The 23,829-nt window shown below is 40.7% G+C and overlaps 1 protein-coding gene across 4 annotated transcripts in view; it reads right to left on the bottom strand.

Moving 5' to 3' along the window:
* The window catches only part of MYO1B (myosin IB), a 177,425-nt gene that overhangs the window by 110,037 nt on the left and 43,559 nt on the right, over positions 1-23,829 (bottom strand). For all 4 annotated transcript variants that reach the window (XM_038421890.2, XM_038421886.2, XM_038421888.2 and 1 more), the window contains exon 3: positions 16,405-16,520. In XM_038421890.2, coding sequence (XP_038277818.1) covers positions 16,405-16,520 — 116 coding nt within the window. The remainder of the gene's footprint in view (positions 1-16,404; positions 16,521-23,829) is intronic.

Here is a 23,829-nt window from a genome sequence, read left to right as displayed (position 1 = left end):
ATGATGGCCATCATAAAGGCCAGAATTTCAAATATATGTACCTAATAGGCTATCTGCATATGCATATCCACCACATTGATAGATTGTGTTTTCATTCCATCTTCATAGACAAGACCAAACTCTGTTATAGCACAATCTCTAGACTCAGTAATTTTGTTTGTTCGTTTGTTTTTGTCTCCACAGATGGATCTTTAGCAACCTACCACGCAGGCAGGCACTGTGTTTACATAACACTGTGCTAAAAAGGCCACGTCCTGTATACACTAGCATTTATAAAATATTGACAGCACAAATGCACTCCATATTTGCTGGAAAAGACAAGTGTGGACAAAACTATGGAGTAGCTACTGAGTGGCCTATTCTTGTGAACACAATGAAGACTTCAGAATCCTATGGCCTCTATTGTTTTCTACTGACAACAAAATCTTTACAAATTCAATTCCACAACCATTTTTAAAATTCAGATGCTTTTTAAAATGTTTAAATTTGAAATGGAAACCCATTCTGTATGCCTGGTTTCCAGAAAGCTGTACTCCTTGGACACTGGATGCATATTTTCCTCTGCCTCTTAAAAACCGCACATCCTCTTGTGCATCCATTCCTGTGTTATTACATTTTTAAAACACTGTGTGTGCTCTCAAATACCAATGACAAACCAGCAACTATTTTTCATTTTACTAAGATTATAATATTCACTGCCAATAGCTGTTTGATTGTTGGGATGGAAAGTTTGCATTATATGCTGTCCAAGATTCAATTAACACAAGTCCTGCTAAGATTTGAAAGCTAATTTACTGCTAAATGCAAGAGAAATCCTAATTTACATCTCAATCAAGTCTTGGAGAAGCTCTTGAGTCACTTCTTGAATTCTCTTCAAATAATCAAATATGTCATGTCAACTATTTTGCATTTACAAGTGGAGAAAGGCACAGTTACAGCACCCAAACTTTAACTTTGCGCCCAAGCCTCCCATTCCCCTTCATATCTGTCCACTGTGTAAAATGGGTTAATTCTGGATTACAAATTTATTCTAAGGATTTTTAGATATCCAAAATCTACGGGTACTAACATCTCAAATTCTGAAGAGCCACTATTCTGACACAGTTGTCAAGTCAACACAACTCTCCCATCTTCCCATAGCTCTCTTTTTCCCAAAGGAGTTTAACAAGTCTGCAATCTAGCGAGGCAGATGTCTTAAATTTAAATAAAATGTAGCGATATAGCTCCTAGGTGGAGTATCAATAGCCTAAAACCCACAGACCACTGGGGAATCTGAATAGAGCGAGAGAAGGGGAAAAGGCTCTCATTTTCAGCCTCTGGTGGTGAGGACTCTGTCAAATGGTTCTGGAAACCACCATCCTCCCCAAGAGCTGAGCTGAGATTGCTGAACAGTGGTCAGAGCAAACTGTTGGCAGTGGGCAGCACAGAGCCGCAGAGGCAGACAATACAAGGCAACAGATGGCACAGAGTAGCAGCAGCAGCTTCTCAAAGGTGAGACACAGCTCAGAAACAGCGACACCTTTGAGGGTATGACACAGAGAAGCGGCGAAGCCAGAGAGAGAGAGCAAGCAGCAGCCTACCCAAGGGATCTTGGTGCGGACCTCCCTACCCAGCAAATAAAGAAAAGTCATGCCAGCTGGATCAGGTAGTCAAGCCCCCAGAATAGCCCAGGCAGCACTGTCTTTCAAGAATCCTTGGACTTCCCAGCTCCCCACTCATGGTTAGTTGTGGGTTGGAGGAGGAGGGAAGTGGGTAGAATACATCAGTCACTGCCAATAGCCAAAGGAAAATGAATTTGGGACTACTGTTAAGACACCCTGTGGGGTGGCAGCCTTACAGCATAGAATTTGTAAATTGCTGGTTTTCCCAAATTCATTCTGTCATGTTCCTCCCCAATAAATTTCTCTTGGTCATAACCCCTGAACTCAGGGTTTGTGAGAGGAGAAAAATTGCCGATCAGGGAAATGTCCAAGCTGGTCTATATAGTTTTACAGGTTTCAGGGTGGGAGTTTGAATCTGTGTTAGTTAAGTCTTTAAAGAAACCCCTAGAAAACTGAACTGGGCCTTTTTGCTGCCTACACCACCTGGCATAGGCGCCGACTCCGTGGGTGCTCCGGGGCTGGAACACCCACGGGGAAAAATTAGTGGGTGCTCTGCACCCACCAGCAGCCAAGTTCCCCTCCCACCCGCCCCACCTCCTCCTTCCGCCCTGAATGTGCCACGTCCCTTCTCCTCCGCCTCTCTCCCAGTATTTCCCACTCAGCCGCCGCCAAACAGCTGTTTGGCAGCATTAGCACACTGCAGGATGGAGGGGAGGAGCAGGAACGTGGCACACTTAGGGAAGGAGGCAGGGAAGAGGCAGGGCCCGGGCAGGCAGGGGGCGGAGTTAGGGCGGGGACTTTGGGGAAGGGGTTGGAATGGAGGCAGGGAAGGGGCAGGGCCTCATGGAAGGGGTGGAGTGGGGGCATGGCCGGGGCAGGGGTCGAGCACCCACGAAAAAGATGGGAAGTCGGAGCCTATGCCACCTTGCAGAAGGATTATACAGATATACCAGCTCCATGGCTAATTACACTTGGACAGCTTGAGGCACATGGAATCTTAAAGGAGAAGGGGAATGGCTGCCTTCAATACATTATTTAATTAAAAATTCATAAAAGTCTTTTTCTATGGACTGTGTTCATAAAGAAAGATGGGTTTGGTGCAGCCACCACACAGTTAAGAGTAAGGCATTCTAGTCCGTGTGTTCACTAAATGACACCACATCATAACAGATGGATAAGGGTGTTTCAGAGTTTGTTTTTCATTGAGGCATCATAATAGAAGCAGTTATTTTTGTCTAGAAGATTTAAACTGAGCTTTCAAATATTTGGGTTTCTTTTCAATTTAACATTAAACTGCTAGGAGGACAGAAATTTAAAACCTGTTTTCCCGATAGTGACAATGCTCATTAAGGGTGTACGTTTAACAACTCTGTGGTCACTGATACGGACTCTCAACCTTAATTCCAGCATAAAGATTTTTTTTAAATGGGAATTCCGTAAATATGAACGTTGGTTAGGCTTGGTCTAGATATATTTTTTACTTCTGCATTTATATTCCATTAAACAAAAGAAAGTTTGTTGCATAATTACAGACAACATGTTACCTGTCACATAAGAAGTGAGTAGCGTTTTTTGGGGGGAGGGGGGTTTGGAGGGGGGAGGGTCACAATGGAATAAAGAATCTGGCTAATCTCAAACTATGAATGGTAGCCAAAACACATTGAAAATGTAAAACAAATATGCACTTCATACATGGCATAGCAAATTGGCTTTGATGATAGTTCTTTATCTACAGATCAAATAGTTCATGTATGTTTGTTGAGAAATTTCACTGCCTAGTGAGGATATTAATAGAAATATGCCACCCATCATGATACCATATGGCTATATCCCTGCATCCACATCTCAAGAAGGCATGGTTAATCTGAAAGGGGAAATCCATTAAGGATACCAGACTGTAGTGATCTGGAGTTGGGGGGCAAAGATGAGCAGCTCTCCCCCTCCCTCTCTGCTCCCGTTGTGGCCTTTAATGCCATTAGCTGCCATGAAAACAGCGAATGTATAACAGGACTGTAGGACTAGAAACTGTACTAGAGCATAGGAGGAGAAGACTATAAATATGGTGTATACTGTACCATCCCCCACTTGTGAGGAACAAGACCAATTACATTCTGTCCTAAAAAACTAAACGGCATAGTATTTATTGGAAGAACATTAACTTTAAATGTACAGGCAACAATTGCCCTTCACAGCTGGGCCTTTATCATACCCTTGGAACAAAAATATTTGCTTTGAATCCAGGAGGAAAAAAAGTTACTGTACCCTTGGTGTTTCTGAACACATGCAATCCTGGAATGCCAGCAAAAAACAGAAGCAAATACAACATTTATATTCGCTGCTTACATTGGCTCTCAGTAGCTATGACTTGAAAGGGGAGGAAACAGAAAGCGTCACAACTATCAACAATAGTTGTCATTGTGGTGATCCATCCAAATAAAAATAAATAGTTATTAGAAATACTAATGTGAAGGTCCTTCAAACAGGAAGGGGTATTCGTTTCTTCACCCATACAAACGTAAGACACATCAGGGCCAATGTTTTCAAACTTGGGTACTAAATCAAAGTAGGGTGATTTTCAAAAGTGCTGAGCTCCCACAAAACCCACTGACAGCAACAGGAGCTGCTGGGTGCTTAGCATTTAAAAAAAAAAAAGCAAACCAATTTCCATTTTCATGTAGGAACCCAAATATGAATGTAGAAGCCTAAATCCAGGCACCAGTTTCTGAAAGTTTTGGCAAAAACAACTAATTTTAAACTGTTTTGTCTCAGAGAATACAGAAGTAATTTTCCCTAAAAAACAATTTTAAACAAGCAGCTGTACTTTTCAATTGATTGGAAGCTTGATAGCACTATTCGAGTACTTAAAATAATTCCTCTAACCTGACATGGTCTGACAAAAAACTTCTGTTGAAAAAAGTCTGCAGATACCAATACAGATATCTTTGCACACATCTCAGTTACTAACCCTATTTTGAACTTCTCAGTGTATATGCAAGAAATGCAACCAACTCTCAGTGAACGTGCATACGGAGCTAGAAAGCAGGACTAGGGGACTAGTGACATGGAACTTACTGTTAAGCAGTATAGCTCCCACAGGTAAAATCAGCCTGATCTCCCCTACCAACCAACTCATCTTAAAATAAGCCACACCTCTTCTAAAATGTGGAACAACAATCTTTCCAGTGGGAGGGAAAACACAAGCCTAAACATGGCAGCTGAGGGAAGTGGAACAGAGCCTGCAACCATGGTGGGGATGCGGCAGCACCCCCTGGCTTGAAGTAGTTTCCATCATATACAGGGTTTACAGTTTGGTTCAGTGGCTTTCAGCACCTCCACGATAAAAATTGTTTCAACGCTACTGGCCATGCTTCCTCCACTCTCCAAAAGTCCAGATGGGCTTCTGTTAATATTCAGGAGGCTGTGGCCAAGACAGGAGGTGGAACCAGGGAGCATCTACTCTACATTTCCTTAAGGAGACTGTTACCTTTACCCACACAGTTCAATGCCTCCACCGCCCTCCTGCCTGCCCCAAACACCTCCCCTCTAAAAAGCAATCATTGGAAACTCCACACGCTCCCCCCTGGGCCATCTGGCTCCTGCAGCTTTCACTACAGGAAGACACAGTATGCTTCTATGTCATTTCTTGCATGGTTACAGGTTTCAGAGTGGTAGCCATGTTAGTCAGTATCAGCAAAAAAAACCAAGGAGTACTTATGGTAAGGCAGCTCTCCAACACCACATTCTACAGGCCATTACCCGCCGATCCCACTGAGGGTTACCAAAAGAAGCTACACCATTTGCTCAAGAAACTCCTTGAAAAAGCACAGGAACAAATCTGCACAGACACACCTCTAGAACCACAACCAGGGGTATTCTATCTGCTACCCAAGATCCATAAACCTGGAAATCCTGGACACCCCCATCATCTCAGGTATTGGCACCCTGACAGCAGAATTGTCTGGCTATGTAGACTCTCTCCTAAGGCCCTACGTTACCAGCACTCCCAGCTATCTTTGAGACACCACTGACTTCCTGAGGAAACTACAGTCCATTGGTGATCTTCCTAAAAACACCATCCTAGCCACTATGGATGTAGAAGCCCTCTACACCAACATTCCACACAAAAATGGACTACAAGCCATCAGGAACAATATCCCCGATAATATCACGGCTAACCTGGTGGCTGAACTTTGTGACTTTGTCCTCACCCACAACTATTTCACATTTGGAGACAATGTATAACTTCAAGTCAGCCGCAATGCTATGCATGGCCCCACAGTATGCCAACATTTTTATGGCTGACTTAGAACAACGCTTCCTCAGCTCTCATCCCCTAACACCGCTATTCTATTTATGTTACACTGATGACATCTTCATCATCTGGACCCATGGAAAAGAAGCCTTTGAGGAATTCACCATGATTTCAACAATTTCCACCCCATCATCAACCTCAGCCTAGACCAGTCCACACAAAAGATCCACTTCCTGGACACTACAGTGCTAATAAGCGATGGTCACATAAACACCACCCTATACCAGAAATATACTGACCACTATACTTACCTCCATGCCTCCAGCTTTCATCTAGACCACATCACATGATCCATTGCCTATAGCCAAGCTCTAAGATATAACCGCATTTGCTCCAATCCCTCAGAGACAAACACCTACAAGATCTCTATCAAGCATTCTTAAAACTACAATAGCCACCTGCTGAAGTGAAGAAACAGACTGACAGAGTCAGAAGAATACCAAGAAGTCACCTACTCCAGGACAGGCCCAACAAAGAAAGTAATAGAATGCCATTAGCTGTCACCTTCAGCCCCCAACTAAAACCTCTCTAGCGCATAATCAAGGATCTACAACCTATCCTGAAGGACGATCCCTCACTCTCACAGATGTTGGGAGACAGGCCAGTCCTTGCTTACAGACAGCCCCCCAACCTGAAGCAAATACTCACCAGCAACCCCCCACCATACAACAAAACCACTAACCCAGGAACCTATCCTTGCAACAAAGCCCGTTGCCAACTCTGTCCACATATCTATTCAATGGACACCACCATAGGACCTAATCACATCAGCCACACCATAAGAGGCTCGTTCACCTGCACATCTACCGATGTGATATATGCCATCATGTGCCAACAATGCCCCTCTACCATGTACATTGGCCAAACTGGACAATCTCTATGCAAAAGAATAAATGGACACAAATCAGACATCAAGAATTATAACATTCAAAAACCAGGCGGAGAACACTTCAACCTCCCCGGTCACTCAATTTCAGACCTAAAAGTCACAATTCTCCAACAAAAAAAACTTCAAAAACAGACTCCAGTGAGAAATTGCAGAAATTGAATTAATTTGCAAACTGGACACCATTAAATTAGGCCTGAATAAAGACTGGGAGTTGATGGGTCATTACATAAAGTAAAAACTTTTTCCCCTTGATGATTTTTTCTCCCTACTATTACTCACACCTTCTTGTCAACTATTTGAAATGGATCATCATGATTATCACTACAAAAGGGTTTTTTTCTCCTGCTGATAATAGCCCACCTTAATTAATTGGTCTCGTTACAGTCGGTATGGCAACACCCATTTTTTCATGTTCTTTGTAAATATGTGTATATTTATATATCTTCCTACTGTATTTTCCACTGCATGCATCCGATTAAGTGGATATTAGCCCAGGAAAGCTTACGCCCAAATAAATGTGTTCGTCTCTAAGGTGCCACAAGTACTCCTTGTTTTTTTATGTCATTTCTATCACTTACCAAGTTCTTCTCTGGGTGAGTAAAGTGCCAATTAATTACCTGAACTGAATGAGCAGACTAGCAGAGAGAGAACGGAACAAACAAGCACTTCCATACTGCATTCAAGAGTTCACTGCAATGGCATGTTGTGCCCCACAAAACTAAGGACATATCTGAAGATCAAGGGACCAGACAAAGACGACAGAATGGGGGCAAGGTTAGAAATAATTAAATAGCAATCTTTTAAGAAATCCATTGATCAATCCCATCCAAACCCTATTTAACAGCCTCACATACATTCCTAACAAAAAACAAAAATTCCATGATGGGCCTTGAAGGCTAGCATGTTAAAAAGGTGTTATGACCACACAAACACACACACTCCAAATCACAATCTTTCATAAATGAAAAATGAATTAACTCTTATATAAACAGTTAACAACTAATAAACAACTAATAAAACCTACATTAAATTCTCAAACCATCTAGTATATTTCTATAAATCCAATGTGTCAACTACCTAGAGAGGGGAGGTTACCAGCACATCACTCTGGAATGAGTCTTTATCACTTACTTTCCTCAAATATCCCTTCTCCAGGCAGCTTAGCAAGTCTCTATGAGTCTTTCAGGATTTTTAAATCTCCCACTCGGATCCTCTCAGTATCAGCCTTTCTTTAGAGTCTGAGGGCAGGTCTACACTAGAAGCGCTACACCAGTGCAGCTACACTGCTGTAGTGCATCTGGTGAAGATGCTCTATGCTGATGGGGGAGCGCTCTCCCGTTGGCATAATTACTTCACCTCCATAAGAAGCAGAAGCTATGTCAGCAGGAGAGCGACTCCTGCTGATATAGCGCTGGTGGGGACAGTGCTTAGGTTGCTGTAACTTGCATCACTCAGAGGGGTGTCTTTTTCACACCCCTGAGCAACGTAAGTTAGACCAACTTAAGCGTTAGTGTAGACCTGCCCTATGTTGTTCTCTTGTTCCTTGACAGTTTCTCCTTTGTGCACTGATGATAAAGAATCAGTCGGATGGAAAATGCGAGAGTTTATATCAGCAGTCAATGTGTTGCAACTTTCTGCAATTATTTGTAGATCCTTTCAATGATGTTGAATTGAAAAGTCTGTCTGTACTACATAAGACCTTGGATGCAGCTGTTCTTTATGGTATCTCTTTGGCCCCAAGTATTAGAGGTATGATTCCTCAGGCACACTATCACCTGGATTAAGAGATGGAAGATCACAGGCCCTTTAGTCAAAATAATATTTCTGCTTCCATTTTGGATTTTCTTTCATCTAATGTACCGATGCATTTTTATGAGATTTCATCAGGTAATTGGTACATTACATCTGATCTTTCTTTCCATTAACAGCTGAGCTGGAGAAAAGCCATTCTCCAGAGGTGTACTTGAGTAAACCAATAAAGCTTTATACAAATCACCCCCACTGTCACTGTCTTTTTCAAAAAGTTCTTTACTGTCCATATAAACCTTTGCACAAGTCCATTTGATTAGGGGTAATTTGGATTTGATGTTTTGTGATGAAAATCCCAATCTATGGCAAATTGCCTAAAATCTGCACTGGAAAATTGTGGCCCATTATTGCTGAAGACTTCATCTGGAATTCCATGTCTGAAGAAGATTCCCTTCAGGCTGGCTATCACTGATTTCCTATTAGTGCTGTGCAAATTTCTGGATACAGAGAATAATCATCTGTGACTTAAATAATCCTTTGATTGCCAGGTAAATAAATCAGTGCCAACATTTTCATAAAGCCTTTGTGAAACTGGATGAGGTTTCAGTGGCTCTGCTTGTTGGCATGGCTTGTATTTCAAGCATAAAAAGTAGTTTCCTACCACATTAGTGATGTTGCGATTGATTCGCGGCCTCTTGTGATACAGCACCTCTTGTGCTCCTTGTTCGCACGTCTCTATTCCTAAATGACCCTTGTGGATCTTCTGTAGGATTTCTTTTCGGAGGCTCGTTGGAATTACAACCTTACTGCCTTTGAAAAATCACCCCATCTATCACAGTAAGTTCATATATGCAGTTCCAATAGTCTCTTATACTTGGACAGTAACTGCTTATTTCTTCAGGTCACCCTTTAATTATTACTTCTTTAAAGATCCCAAACAATTCATCTTTCTCCGTTCCCTTTCTTATTTGTTAGAGTTTCCTGTTGACTATGGGAATTGACTTTAGAATCAGATCTACCTAGTCTTGCATCTTTGTGTCTAAACTCTTCTCTGGTTTCGTGGGAGTCACTGCTCTGGAAAATGCATCTGCAATGAACATGTATTTACTGGGTGTACAGGTCACAACCAAATCATACTTTTGCAGCTTTATCATCACACTCTTGAATCCTTAAGCTAGTCATTTAGCAGTTTGCTAAATAATGCTACCTGGGGCGTGTGATCCATTTCAGCTTCCACTGTCTGTCCACAAATATACTGATTGAATCTCTCACAGGCAAACAATATTCCTACAAGCTCCTTTTCGATCTGTGCATATCTGGTTTGTGCCTCAGTCAGTGATTTGGATGCATATACTGGTGGCTGCAATAATCCTCATGCTTCTGTAAAATCACTGCACCTACCCCAGACTGTTAAGCATCCGCCAAGATTTTAATATGCCTTCCTGGTACATAGAACTTCAACACTGGTTCTTGTAGCAGTTGTTGTTTTAAACTTTCCAATGATTCCTCCTGTTCTGCACCCCAATACCATTCACTTATTTTCTAGGAGTTTTCTTAATGCTACTGCTTTGGTAGATAGATTAGGTATGAATTTTCCAAGATAATTAAACATTCCCAGGAACCATTGGACATCTTTCTTTGACTGAGGATGTGGCATCATTTCAATGGCTGAAATCTTATCAGGTTTTATACTTTCTTTGGAAATAATGTCCCCCCAAAATTTGCAAATTGAGCCAAAATCTCTTCTCTGGTTGGTAGTTTGAAATATTCTCTTTTTATAGCCATGTTGAGGTCCCTGGGATCTAAGCATATGTGTAGCTGGCTGTTACTTTTTTCCACAACAATGAGGGAGCTCACCTATTCTGTTGGCTCCTCAATTTTTTGTATTACTTGCGCTGCTTCCATACTTGCAAGCTCAGCCTTGAATTTATCATGAAGTGCAAATAACACCTTTCTACATGGACGGATAACTGGAGGGACCTCCTTGTTTATCTGGATTATATGTTCACTCTGGAAGCAATCCAACCCTTGAAACAGGTCATGATATTCCTTAAAGAGTGCCTCATAGCCAGGTTCAGTATGATCTTGTAGCGAGAGCACCCATTTTACCAGATTTATCACATGCAGCCAGTCCTAAAACTGATGTCACTTCTTTTGACACTACAATGAATGGGAGCCTGTTCATGGTGTTTTTATGGTTGATGTTAGCAATGCGCCTCCCCTTCACTGAATAACCAGTTTCTTTTACTTTTCTTAGCCCCAATTTTGGTCTTATTTTCAGTCTCATTATCTTGTTCAGACAGAATATTAACATGAGCTCCTATGTCCAGTTTCAGTGGACTAATAGTATCCAGTCCCTCTCATCAGGCTTGCTAGATGCCAATGCATCTATGAAAAACTCCTCAACCAGATTGTCTTTAACTGAATACACTTGACTCTTCTGCATTTGGGATCTGCAGCATTTTGCAAAATAATTATTTTTCTTTCATTTATGAGAGAGTTTCCCAAAGACATCACACTGTTTGGGGCCAGACTGCAATCTACACCTTCTACATAATTATCTGTACCCAGTCTTCCCCCAGCAGTAGTTTTCATAACGAGTGGTTCCACTCTTTGATTTGACCTACTCTGGCTATATTCTTTTGTACTCAGTACATGGATAATCCCTTGTGGTGAGTCCTGCTCTTTGGCTTGTGCTTTCACAGCTTCTGCAGCCCTGCATATTTAGAGAGCTTTTTCTAAAGTTAAGTCTCTTTCACAGAGCCGTCTCTCTAACACATTGTCTTTAATGCCACAAATGATTCTATCTCTAACCAGAGACTCTGTCAGCTCACCAAAGTCACAGGTTTTACTGAGTTTCCTTAATTCTGTGACATATTGCCCTACGGTGTCATCAGTTTTTTGCATACATGTAAAAAATGTACATCTCTCGAAGGTTTTGCTGCTTTTTGGCATGCAATACTTCTCAAATTTAGTCAGTATTTTACTTAACTTCATGCTTTCACATTCCTCAAAATTAAAGTTGTTATAAATATCCAATGCTTCTTCCCCAACAACATGCAAAAAGATAGATGATTTCGCTTCATCATTTTTCTCCTCTGTCCCTATGGCTGCTAAATCTCTGTCTGAATTTTTTTCCAGTTCTCTGCAACAATGCCTGACAATTGCAGACTGGATTGAGGTTGCAACACATCCATTTTTGGCTAGTCAAGCTACTATTGTGCTCACCAAATACATGCAAAAGCCTCTGTGCCATCCTCCATGTGCTTCTCTGGTGCCTCCCTTTGTCTCTGTTTTCAGTTGCAAACACAGGAGTTAACTTCAAAATGACTATAGTTTCCTTCTCGTTCAGCACTTCTGACACCATGTAAAGATCTTGGGGTTCATTAAACAAACCAGTGAATGAGAAAGGAATAAAACTTTAATCAAACAAACTGGAGAGCTTTGGTAATGTGCTGCACACAGCCATGCGGTGTTCCCAACCCCTCCCTCCCACACTTACAACACAGTCCCTTAACAAGGGAGCATCTCCAAATCACAATCTTCCATAGACGTATCTCTATAGCTTTCAGAGGAACTTTGTTGAAATTGAACTGAATCAAACTGAGGCTGCAAAGTCTTTTCCAAAACAGGTCAATTAAACTGTGCAGTGGGTTAATGCATGAAGCCACAGTTCAATCATCTTTTAAATGTCAAAGGAAAACGACTTTGTAGGTCTCAACTAATCAGTATTTGTCCACATCAGAAGAAATACCACACACTGAAACCTTCCGGATAGTGTCTCCTCCTTGCAGTTCCAGGACCGAAAAAACATCTGAAGACTGAAGGATATCTACCAAATTATATAGAGAAATTACCATGGAATCTGCCCATTCAATGACTAAACACATTTCTTTTAAAAGCTGTCAGTTACTTTTAAACTGGAATCAACTCTAAAATGAGACTGCAAACTCTTTGAGATAGAAACTGTCATTCTGCTCTCCTTAAATTCTCACTTCACACTCACCACTGTGGTACGTGAGCACCTAGCAATGGTCTTTCCGTTTCTTCTGTGTTGTGCCTAGCTTATTCCTTGCCACAACAGCAGCAGCACATCCTACAACTGATCTGGTTTCCACTGTATATCAATATTTAAGTATCAGTTCCAGACACAGTGAACGGTTGGTTTTGATCTGCCAAAAGCCCTGGAACCCTAGCCATGTTTAAATGACAATACATTATAGGGAGGAAAGGTTGTTTAAGATTCAAAGAGTGACCTGAAGAAGAGAAAAAGGTATTAACAATAGTTAACCTTACATTTAAACATTTATTCTTTGTGTCTACAATTCCAAAATGGACTCCATAAAATTGGCAAGAACTCCACCATTTTAACAAGTTATGACAGCATTTTACAGTTCTTATTACAATACAATCACCATATTTAAAAGGAAGCATATATTCAGTTCTCATGACAAGCAGGCTACCAGTACAAAGCACAAAGTGGCAGTGTCTACCTAATGTGTCTACAATAGAGGTGGGCAAACTATGGCCTCCTGCCGGGCCCCTCAGTTTCTGGCTTGGGAGGCTAGTCCCCAGCCCCTCCCCTGCTGTTCCCCTTCCCCCACACCCTCAGTGCGCCACCAGTGCAATGCTCTGGGCGGCCGGGCAGCAGAGGTGCAGAGCCACAGCCTGACCTGGTGCTCTGGCTGGCGTGGCTGTAGCACTGCCAGCCACCGGTGCTCCAAGCAGTGCGGTAATGGGGCGGGGTGGGTTGGATACGGGGGAGGGGAGTTCGGGAGCTGTGGTCGGGGTGTGGATAGGGGTCGGGGCGGTCAGCGGGCAGGGAACGGGGGGTTGGATGGGGCAGGGGTCCTGGAGGGGGTAGTCAGGAACAAGTGGGGGGTTGGATGGGGCTGCAGGGGGCAGTCAGGGGTGAGGGGTCCAGGGGCGGTGGATGGAGTAGGTAGGAGTCCCGGGGGAGCCGTCAAGGGATAGCAGGGTCAGATAGGAGGCGGGGGCCAGGCCATGCCTGGCTGTTTGGGGAGACACAGCCTCCCCTAATCAGCCCTCCATATAATTCTGGAAACCCAATGTGGCTCTCAGGCCAAAAAGTTTGCCCGCGCCTGGTCTACAATCTAGTAAAATATTTGGCGTTTCCTCAGTTTGAAAAGAAGCCATCTGATATGCAGCATAGACAATTTTCAGTATAATCCTCTGTGACACTTAAAAAATTGTGTAACATGAGCAGCAAAATGTAATTTTTATATAGGAAAGGAAACAAGGAAAATATTTGGACACACATCATCTGTTCAAGGCAAATTATGATTTTACTTGTCATTAGTTGGCACTGCATCAAAACTTGCAATGAAAATCTTAACATTACACAATTAAGATTCCACTGGCATTAGCTCATGTTCAATGCTCTTTCACCTCAGTCTATTGCTAGTAAGTGGATTTAAAGTATTTAAATTCCAGAAATTATTGCCTAGTCAACAGCTGACCATTTGATTATGCCTTTTCACATTGAATATAATTTGCCAATATTTTCTTGTCAGTGTTTCAAGTTACTATTCCCTTCTATATTTTCCATTTTAAGCCATTCATAACCACCCTTATTATCCTGAAACTCATTGCCTTCTGAAAGTTGACAGGTGAGCATTTCTCTAACCAGGATAGAACTTCTGCATACATTTGAGATTGACTTGATTAGGCATTGCAGAGAGAGTGGGCTTTCAGGAAGTAATGGGTTTTTTGTTTGTTTTAAATAAAACCTATTTGTGTAAAGCTATCTCCCAAGAACAGATGGGGCCTGAAATATAAGATTCATTATATTCCTGAATTCTAAATAGGGCCTAGTACATAGTCCTATTTTTCAGAATGCAGAGTAAACTTGAGGAGTTATTCCCTTCACCATGCCTCAGCTCAAAGGATTAACAGAACTAGAAGCTCCGTTGGCATGCAACTGTTCCAAAGTTTGTAAACTTAGACCTGGTCTGCACTTAAAATTTAGCATAGTAATGGCACTCAAGGGCATAAAAACAACATAGAAATGGCACTAAGGGGCATAAAAAATCCACACTTTGAGCACCGTACCTATCCCAACCTAATCCCCAATGTAGACACAGGTAGGTTGATGGAAGAATACTTGTGTCGACCTACTTTCCATCGCTTGGGGAGGTGGTGTTCCCACAGAGATGAAAAACACCATTCTATCCCTGTAGGCTGTGTCTACACTATAGCCAGCATAGCTACTGGGCTGTAGATAGGCCACTATAGTCCCCATAGTGTACACATGGCCTTAGTCAGTCAAACAGTTCGGTCCAAGGAGGTTCCAAACTGACAGCAGAATATTTGATTCGATTATTAGGTTAGTTTGCATGTCAAACAAACATATACGGTCTTTATCACTTCAGAACAAAACAGTATACAGTACAATTTCCATGTCAAAGTTTTAAAATATGTTCCAAAAACTAAAACCAAGATTTTCAAAATAAGGTGCCTAAAGTTTTGTTTAAGTTCATATTTAGGCACCCAGAGTGGCCTGATTTTCAAAAGCACTGCACACCCAGCAGCTCCCCTTAAGTATCAAACTGCAAATTGATCAGCTCTAGTACAATATCACAATAGGCTGAAATCTCATCTACCTCACTTTTGTCAAGAACTGAAGGTGGGGGGGGGAGGCTGAGTTATTATACCTTGTTCACATGACAACATTTTATCTTGCTTTAACATTTAACAATCAAGCTAGCTGCTGCTGTTTTGTTGACCAGGATAAATTGTGTTATATATAATGTCTGTTAACTGGCATTAAATCCTTGTCCCAGCACATAAGAGTATGGGTGCAGGATTTAACCACATTTAATTGCGGGATGCCGAACATGATGCATCTTAATTGATAAGGACTAGTCAGATCTGCACCAACTAACTTATTTTTTCATAATCACAAAAAAGACAAGGCCTTAAAACCTACTGCAACTTCCACCAAGGAATTACAAAAGGTGAACACAAACCAGAATAAAACGGGCCTCTAACTATTCATTTTCATACTTTCAAATGCTGTATTTTAGCCTTAATGTTTCAGTTATATAAAAAGGAAAAAAATTACAACTGAAATGTTCTAGTAAGATTTTAATTTTAATTAAAAAGAATTTAATTTTAATTTCACATACATACACATGAAAAGGAAAAAATCAAACCCCCAAATCTTGCCTCTGAGAGAAAATTTTAAGATTAAGATAAAGCTGTAAACAACATCAAATTAAAGCCTTACTATATTTACGTCTTTCCTTCTCCTCATTCTTTTTGGCCACAGATGTGTGTCATTTTCCAAAATACAGGCTCAATGCTGCAGACTCATGAAAGTAAATACAGTTTACTTGAATTACTGACATGAGTGGTTATAAAAAGTTTCTTCCATTTTGAAAGCTCCCCCTGCTCTAAGTGACATTTGCTACACTCCAAACAAGGAGTACTGGTAAAACTGCTAATCTCTCCGCACAAGAGAACTTTAAATGCTTCCATTGTACATCAATAGTATTAAGTTAACTTATTACTGGAAAATATTTAACATTTAGGGGTCTCTGTGGTTTTATTTGTTTCACAATGTTGTAATAGAGATTTCCACTGCACAATTACCAAAAGAAACTCCCCCCCCCATATAGCATTTAAGAACCTAAATATGAAATGCAGAAATAGGCACTAAATGAAATATTTCAACTTTTCTCTTAAAATAAAAATCTACAATTAAACTTTGCATACTTTGAGCTCATAAAATTCAGAGAAGATAAAAAACATCTTCTATGACATAAGGAAGACAGCTGGCCTCATCTGTTTCAAAGTAGAGTGGAAACCTAAAGCTTCTGCACTATACTTACATGTGAGGACTGAGTTCATAAAAGTTTCTGTTCCTGTATTCTTCAACTTTCTCTGGTGAATAAATGGGTAGCGATCTATATGGGTTTATTGATACCACCACACTGCCAATGTATGTCTGTAGGAGAAAAATAATGCAGAATACAGTGTTTTAATACTCAAACATGAGATTTTTATTATGACCCGTCCTTTAAAAAAAATCCATTTTTGCTTTTATATTTAATTCTTTAGTTCTATGTGTCAGGAAAACATTCAACATTTGCTGAGGAAAAAAAACATTTTTTTACAATGAATACATTCAAAACATGCATTTATATACTAAAAGCCCCTCAAAATCTCTCTCAGTTAAAGGCTCTTAGGTACTACAGAGATAAAAATAATAAAAACAACAATACTGGCAGACTCTTTAAGCAGCTCCTTCTACATTGTACAGGCAGATTGCTCCTAGTTTAACTAAGTGGGGATTAATTTTTGAAAGAATTATCAGGGCTCTGCTGTTCTGCATAAGGGGAGGCTGTGTTTATACAAAATCAAAATGAAATAGTTCTATATATTTTCCTAAACAATGTTGAAATGTTACACAATTCCAACTAGTCCTCAATATTTAAACAGAAAACAAGACAATTTAGTTTAATTTTTCAGTCCAATAAGCCAATCTCAAAGTAATTATTTAACTTTTTTTCATTAATAGAAAGCCTTATTATTAAGAAGGTGCATCGGTTAGCAAACTTTTCCATTATATATGTGAGTGCATATAAAGTGAAGATGGCATAAAACAATGAGCACTTTGTTACATGATGTACAAAACAGAAATTACTCATTGTTCATTAATACTTTATGATGTTCTGTCCACAGAACAAACAAACACTAAAGCTGCACAAACATTATTTAAAGATCAGAATATCAAAAGGTTTCCACTAAGTGTTTCAGGTCAACTGCTTACCAATATTTCCAGTGTTAATACTGCTTAAATGACATAGCATACGGCAGAAGCCAGATTATCCAACAGGTTGGGTGATACCAATTCAGTTGAAATGGAGACCGGAACTCAGAAATTCTGGGAGTCCAGTCCTGAGGAGCCCTTAACCTAACCATACACAAACTCCTCAAGAGCTTTAAACTCTCCTCAGGACTAAAGTCTGCAGCAAAACTGTATCAGCAGAGCTACAGCCCTATGGCACTCCTATAGCTGTGAAAGAGCTTAACTTCAAACCCTTGCACTATGTCTACAATAGGAGCAAGGGGTGTGATTCTCCTGCTCATGTACGCAAACTCAAACGCAAAAGTGCTAGCTTTCATCAAGCTACCGCAAGTATAAGTAGTGACGTAGCCACAGTACCACAGGTAGTGGCAGTGGAGGCACGGCAAAGCCATGCCGAGTATATACCCACTGGTTTCAGGCAGATTGGTACCCTGCATTATTCAGCCATATATCTCCACTGCTGCTACCCTGATATTTATACTCACAGTAGCTTGATGAAAGCTAGTACAAGTATGTGTATACAGAGTAGAGGAATCGCATCCCAGGTCATAATGTACATGTAGCCTCATAGGAGCTCAAAAGCTACAGCAACCTGCTATAAATGGGGAGGTTTGTCAAGTCAGGATACAAATAAGTCAGAATTCTTCTGTTTTTCCCTTGAAGTTTTTCACTTCAAGACTTAGGTATAGCTTTTACTGTGCAAATTCTATGTGTAGTTGCAGTCAGATAGACTTTGAGAGGAAAAGTAGGGACAGTTCAGTCTTATCTCATGCTCTTTTGTTTGTTTATTGCAGCACTCTTAACATAAGTTTCAGAGTAGCAGCCGTGTTAGTCTGTATTCGCAAAAAGAAAAGAAGTACTTGTGGCACCTTAGAGACCCCACTGTATTTTCCACCAAATGTATCCGATGAAGTGAGCTGTAGCTCACGAAAGCTTATGCTCAAATAAATTTGTTAGTCTATAAGGTGCCACAAGTACTCTTAACATAGCATGATACAATATAACTGCAGCACCTGGACAGAAGATCAGAGCTCCCATCCATGTAGTGCAAAGCAGTCTGCACCTAAGTACTACTGCAAGATCACTGGATTCTGATGTACCGGTGTGGCAGACTGGAAATTCTGAAAAACGTATCTCAGACTCAACAAGAACATACTACTTCAGCATGCACTGAAACTCAGGTTTCCGGTATCTTTCTTCACAGCCATTAAACACAATTTAAACAACAATAAAATTACATTATGGGACATAATTATCCATCAAGTGGTGGATTCCACAGCAAATTTAATGAATGCAGAACAACAGAATATACATACTCCAGGTAGTGGGTGTCACCCTTGTTATTCACCATTCAAGAACAATAAAAAATAATATATATAAATATCAGTATTACTGTCATTAAAAAAAAAAAAAAGAGGCAAAAGATTTCAGACCAAGATTTTAAAAAGTGATGAGGGATTTTGGGTGCTTCATCTTAACACTGAAATGGGCCTAATTTTAAAAACTGTTGATCACACACCATCCAAAAACCAAGGTCCCTTTAAAGCATCACCGGTTGAAAACCGAAAAGCTGACGCAACCAAAATCAGTCACTTCTTTAATATCTTCTCCATCTATAGTACTTATATATCCCCCCCAAACCGTATTGGAGTGCCTCTCAATCTTTAATGGATTTATCCTATGAGATAAGGAAGTACTATTATCTCCATTTTACAGATTGGAACTGAGGCACAGAGAAACTAAGTGACTTGCCCAGGGTCACATAGAAAGTCTATGGTGGAGCAGGGAATTGAACGTAGGTCTCCCCCATCCCAGGACAGTACCCTCATCACTAGCCGACCCTTCCTCTCTGGCCTTATATGTTGGTCTTTATGTCCAGGCTGATACCGTCCTTAACTTTGCTCTTATGTGAGATTTAATCAGTGGGTTTTGTTTGTTTTTATCATCTCTACAGAGACATCCAAAACAAGTAAATGCTTTCCCCCATATTAAAAAAATTAAATGTTTACCATTTGACAAAAAACAATTTCACTCTTAAGCAGAAATCTTGAATGTCAAATTTCACCACAGACCATATTTGTATAGTTGTCGTAAATCCGCGATAAAGGTTGCCAGCATCTTTTGCCCCATTTAAAATGGAGTTGCACAAATGACACTGCCTACATAAACAGAAAGTTTCCCTTTGTATCTTCTAGACGCTCCTGTAGTTTATCTTTGCAATGCTTGTTGCCTACAGAATGAATCAGTAGAAAGCACTATTGACAATTCATTATAGAACTGCAGCTGCCCTGAGATGTAATACTTCACTAATTGTGCGTAAGACTTACTATTTCTAAATAAACCTATACTTCATCTGTTTTAGAGCTGATCAGATTACTTACCAACAGAATATTTTTCCAGTCAGAAAATATCAATTCACCAAAAAATCAGTCCTCTGCGGGAAGGTGTTGATTTGAACAGGCTTGTCTAAACAGGACGTTACCGCACAGCAAGCCAAAGCATGAACCCACAGTGCACTAGTGTGACGCGCAGTAACTGGATGCTGCTACAGCACCCAGAAAGTTCCAGAGCAGTAACATCCTGTGTAGATAAGCCAACTGAAATTTAGAACCAACATCCCTGGTTTGCTGCCAGGTCACCCACCTTCCTCCCCAGTTCCTAGGCAGTGTACCTAGCAAGCTATTACGGAACATGGGCACACTGGCTGCCCGGTCTCATGGCAGTCCTCCTTGGAAGACAGGCAGCAGATCAAAAAAAATTCCATTCTCCCAAACCAGAATCTTTTCCTCCAGCAAAAAAAAGTTTCACTTTTTTCTTTTTTTTAACCCTTTTCAGGATGTTGGGGGGAGGGGAAGGAGGCACGGCGGAAGGGGAGACACAACATTTCCAAGTTTTTCACAGGAGGGAAAGATGGTTTTCTGGTCATCTCTAATCTGTTTGTGTTGCCTTGCAATAAAAGGCAAACAGTAATCTTCCACCGTATCTACTCTCCCCCCTGCTTACAGAGAAGTTGGGAAGCCCACCAACTGGTAAGTCTATGGATCCTTGCTGAGAGTAACCAAGTGATCTACAAGAATAACAGGCTCTGCGCATATAGTTCTGTACAGACTCCGGGTGTAAGATTCTTCATTGCTGAATTATTTAAAGTTTCCTCTCATGTCTCAAAGAATTCTAGAAGGTTGCTAATGCCAGCAGAGCTCACTGCAAAACCATTGCCAAAAGGCAGTAAAGAGGTAGGAAGGTCTTGAAGGAATTCAGCTGGATATCCACTGTGTTATCAACAAGGGTCCTCAAGAAACTGAGGAGAGAGCCCTTTAAGCTATTTCACCACCATAATACTATGCAGTTTAGCTGCTGGAGTTCCTTGAAAAGCTTTAGGATGCCAAGGTAAGGAAGGACAGGTAGAAGAAAGAAACCTTTGATTTTTTTAGTTTTGAAAATAGATATTTAAAGAACATTTATTTAGAACCAGCCTTGTATAGTTAAGCATTGCTTAAATCATGTGTTTTGGGAATGGAAATCAGCTCTTCATTGTCACACATGTACAAAACCAGACAAATTAATCCTAAAATAACCAATATTTCAAAAGGTCAAGCAACCATATACAGACAAGGACATACACATTATGCCCATATTAAAACTAAGCATGCCAAGAAATCATTGCTTTGAACTAAAAGTGGCTTAGATGAGCTAAAAAGTTTCCTTTTTTTTCCCTCCTTTTAGGTAAGGAATAGGTTACTATTAGGTAACATCAAGCAAGATACCTAATAGTTATTTGCCAGTGGTGGTTGATCAGATTCCACATAACCAGGATGACCACCACATAACATCTTCGTTCCCACCAGAATTCTACTATTAGCAGCAAAAAAAAAAAAAAAAAAAAAAAAAAAGGCTTAATTCTTTGAGCGTGCAATGAATGTAGTAACATTCCAGTGATGAAAACAAAATTCCTGGAGTAGTGGGAGAAAATACAGTGGCAACCAGAGTATTAAAAATACTCTTCATTTTCCCTGTATTAAGTTGAAAACCAAGCAATTTGTCTCATGATTAAACCATTGAATCCAGTCAAGAGATCTGGATTTCATTCTTGGCTTTGCCACAGACTTCTTCTGTGAGCTTGGATAAGACCTTAGATTCTCTTGTACCTTGGTTTCACAATGTACAGTTAACTAAATCCTCCTGTTACACCCATTTGTTACATCCAGTCTTAAAAAACGATTGGCAAAGTTATGTAAGGAAATAATGCAACTAATATGCCTATTTAAAGCCAGTATTGGGAAGTCTCAAAGACACTAAATGCATTTTTTTAGTTTTCCTAGGAGTGAAAGGGAGGACAAAAAGTTATGTCAGCTTGGGTAGGCGAGTGTAACAGCATGCTGGCCCTTTTAGAGCCTGGGCAAGCCTCACATGCCTGTTACATCCCTTCTACCCAAAACTGCTTTAAGATAGGGTATTCCCTCTTGCTTTGAGAGAGACACACACACACACACACACACCCCACCCCCAGGGGAGGGCAGAGTCTCTCCAAGCAGAGGGCTGGGGAAGGTGGGGCCTTGGCTAGAGCTGGTGAAAGGTCAGGGACTGCCTGAAATTACTGTGGACATCTGCAGTCAAGAGGGGCAAAGTACTTTTCACAGAACCTTGCGGGAGATCTCTGGGTCTTGCTGTTGAGGAGTGATAGAACTGCGGTGAACTCTGATACCCAGGAAACGAGTATGAATGTGCAGGCCTCCTGCTAGAGCCTGTGAAAGACTGAGGATGAGGCACAGAGAGGAATGGGTTTGTGGTTCAAGTACTGAAGTACATATATTGGTAAACCAGACCCCAGAAGGGGAGATTTTATATTGGAACTCTAGTCATATGATTTATCCCAGAGGCACAGAGAGGGGGAAATTGAATCATGGCCTCATACCTGCAGAGGGACAGGTTGAGGCAACCCTGCAAAAGATATCAGGAACTGTGATTTGCCTTGGTGACAAGAATTAAGGTCATATTGATGTAGCCAACAGGAGGAAAAAAGGCAGCAGCTTTACCTGGTTTGTCAACTTTTGACACAAGCACAGGATGTTGTGGAGTTGGATGGAAATGTAAAATTTGGGTTTGTAGATGAGATGTTGGCTCTAAAAAACCCCCGAGAATTGGAGGAGGCAGTCCTTGTTTCATTATGCAGCTGAAGAAATATATGATGTTGGGACATTCTACCAAATGCTCTGACTAAAGTCACTAATCTGCTGACAGTACTGTAGCCCAAAGCAAAATACAGAACACAAAGTGCATGCATTGTCACTGGCTAACTAAATACTGGATGAAAGTATACCTGCCTGGTTTTAAGTACACTACCATACATGTTTAAGACAGCTGGCCATGACACACATAAAACCTGACCTTGGAGGTAGACTGTACAAGTAAGCTGTGTAGAAGAGCACCGAGAAAGATCCAAAACAGACCTTGGGAAAAGACAGTCAACTTAGACAAAGGAATGGAATTGTTAAGCAAAAAGCATCAGAAATTTAAGCAGGATTATCTCCTACTCAAAATATCACAGTCCAAAGGGCAGTGTAAAAACAAAATCAAATATGCACCACAGCCCCCTAACTATAATCATGAGGGATGATTTAAATACCTAGATAAACAGGAATCACCCTCTACGAAATGCAGAGGGGTGTAGAGATGCATAGACACATACTGAAAGGGGTGGGGGGAGTTATAGCATGCCCTACCTTTGGTAAATTACTGAAAACTAGTCATTTAGGGTTCAACCCTGTCAGCTAAGCACCCTCACCTACTATTACTTAAGCCAGGGAGAGTTATGGATGATCTGCACCTAGTGAGACTGGAACCTTATTCATTTTGCCACCTGTCGTAGATCCAAGCACTGGAGTGAGAATAAAATGTTGTCCTGAGACAAGGTACATATTGGGCAAGAAGAAACAAGCTCTGATTTCACACATTTTCTCAAAAGCACAAAACACTCTCTCTGCTGTAACATTTCTACTAACCTCAGGACCGTCCTGACAGATTCTAATGCCAGTATTGACAAAATAGATCAAGTGCATTATCTCGATTGGCTACAACAATTCGCAGCTGAAGATATTTTTAAATTATATATTTTATACATATGAATATAAATTCTATGCACAGTACTCTCAATTAAAAATGGAGCATGCAGTGTAAGTGGCAAGGCAGTCAAGCCAAAGGAAAAAGTCAAGCAATGCAAAAGAAAATACTATCTAAACACATCTGAAAATAAGTTTGATAACTTTTTTAAAAATAAAGATTTGTTTTCATAAACAGTAAATGCAGATTCGATTAAGTGTCTGTTCCAAGAAACTTCTTCACTCAATATGAACAAGCAACAATGGATGGAAACCTTTAAACGGAAACATTAAAAGTGTGTTTTGGCCAGAATGTTTGTCATTATTTAGGTAGAAATAGAATGTAAAAA

This window comes from Dermochelys coriacea, chromosome 11 (assembly GCF_009764565.3).
Source record: "Dermochelys coriacea isolate rDerCor1 chromosome 11, rDerCor1.pri.v4, whole genome shotgun sequence".
NCBI classification, from domain to species: domain Eukaryota; kingdom Metazoa; phylum Chordata; order Testudines; family Dermochelyidae; genus Dermochelys; species Dermochelys coriacea.
The sequence above is the reverse complement of the archived record's forward strand: the minus strand, read 5'-3'. Positions and strand labels throughout refer to the sequence as shown.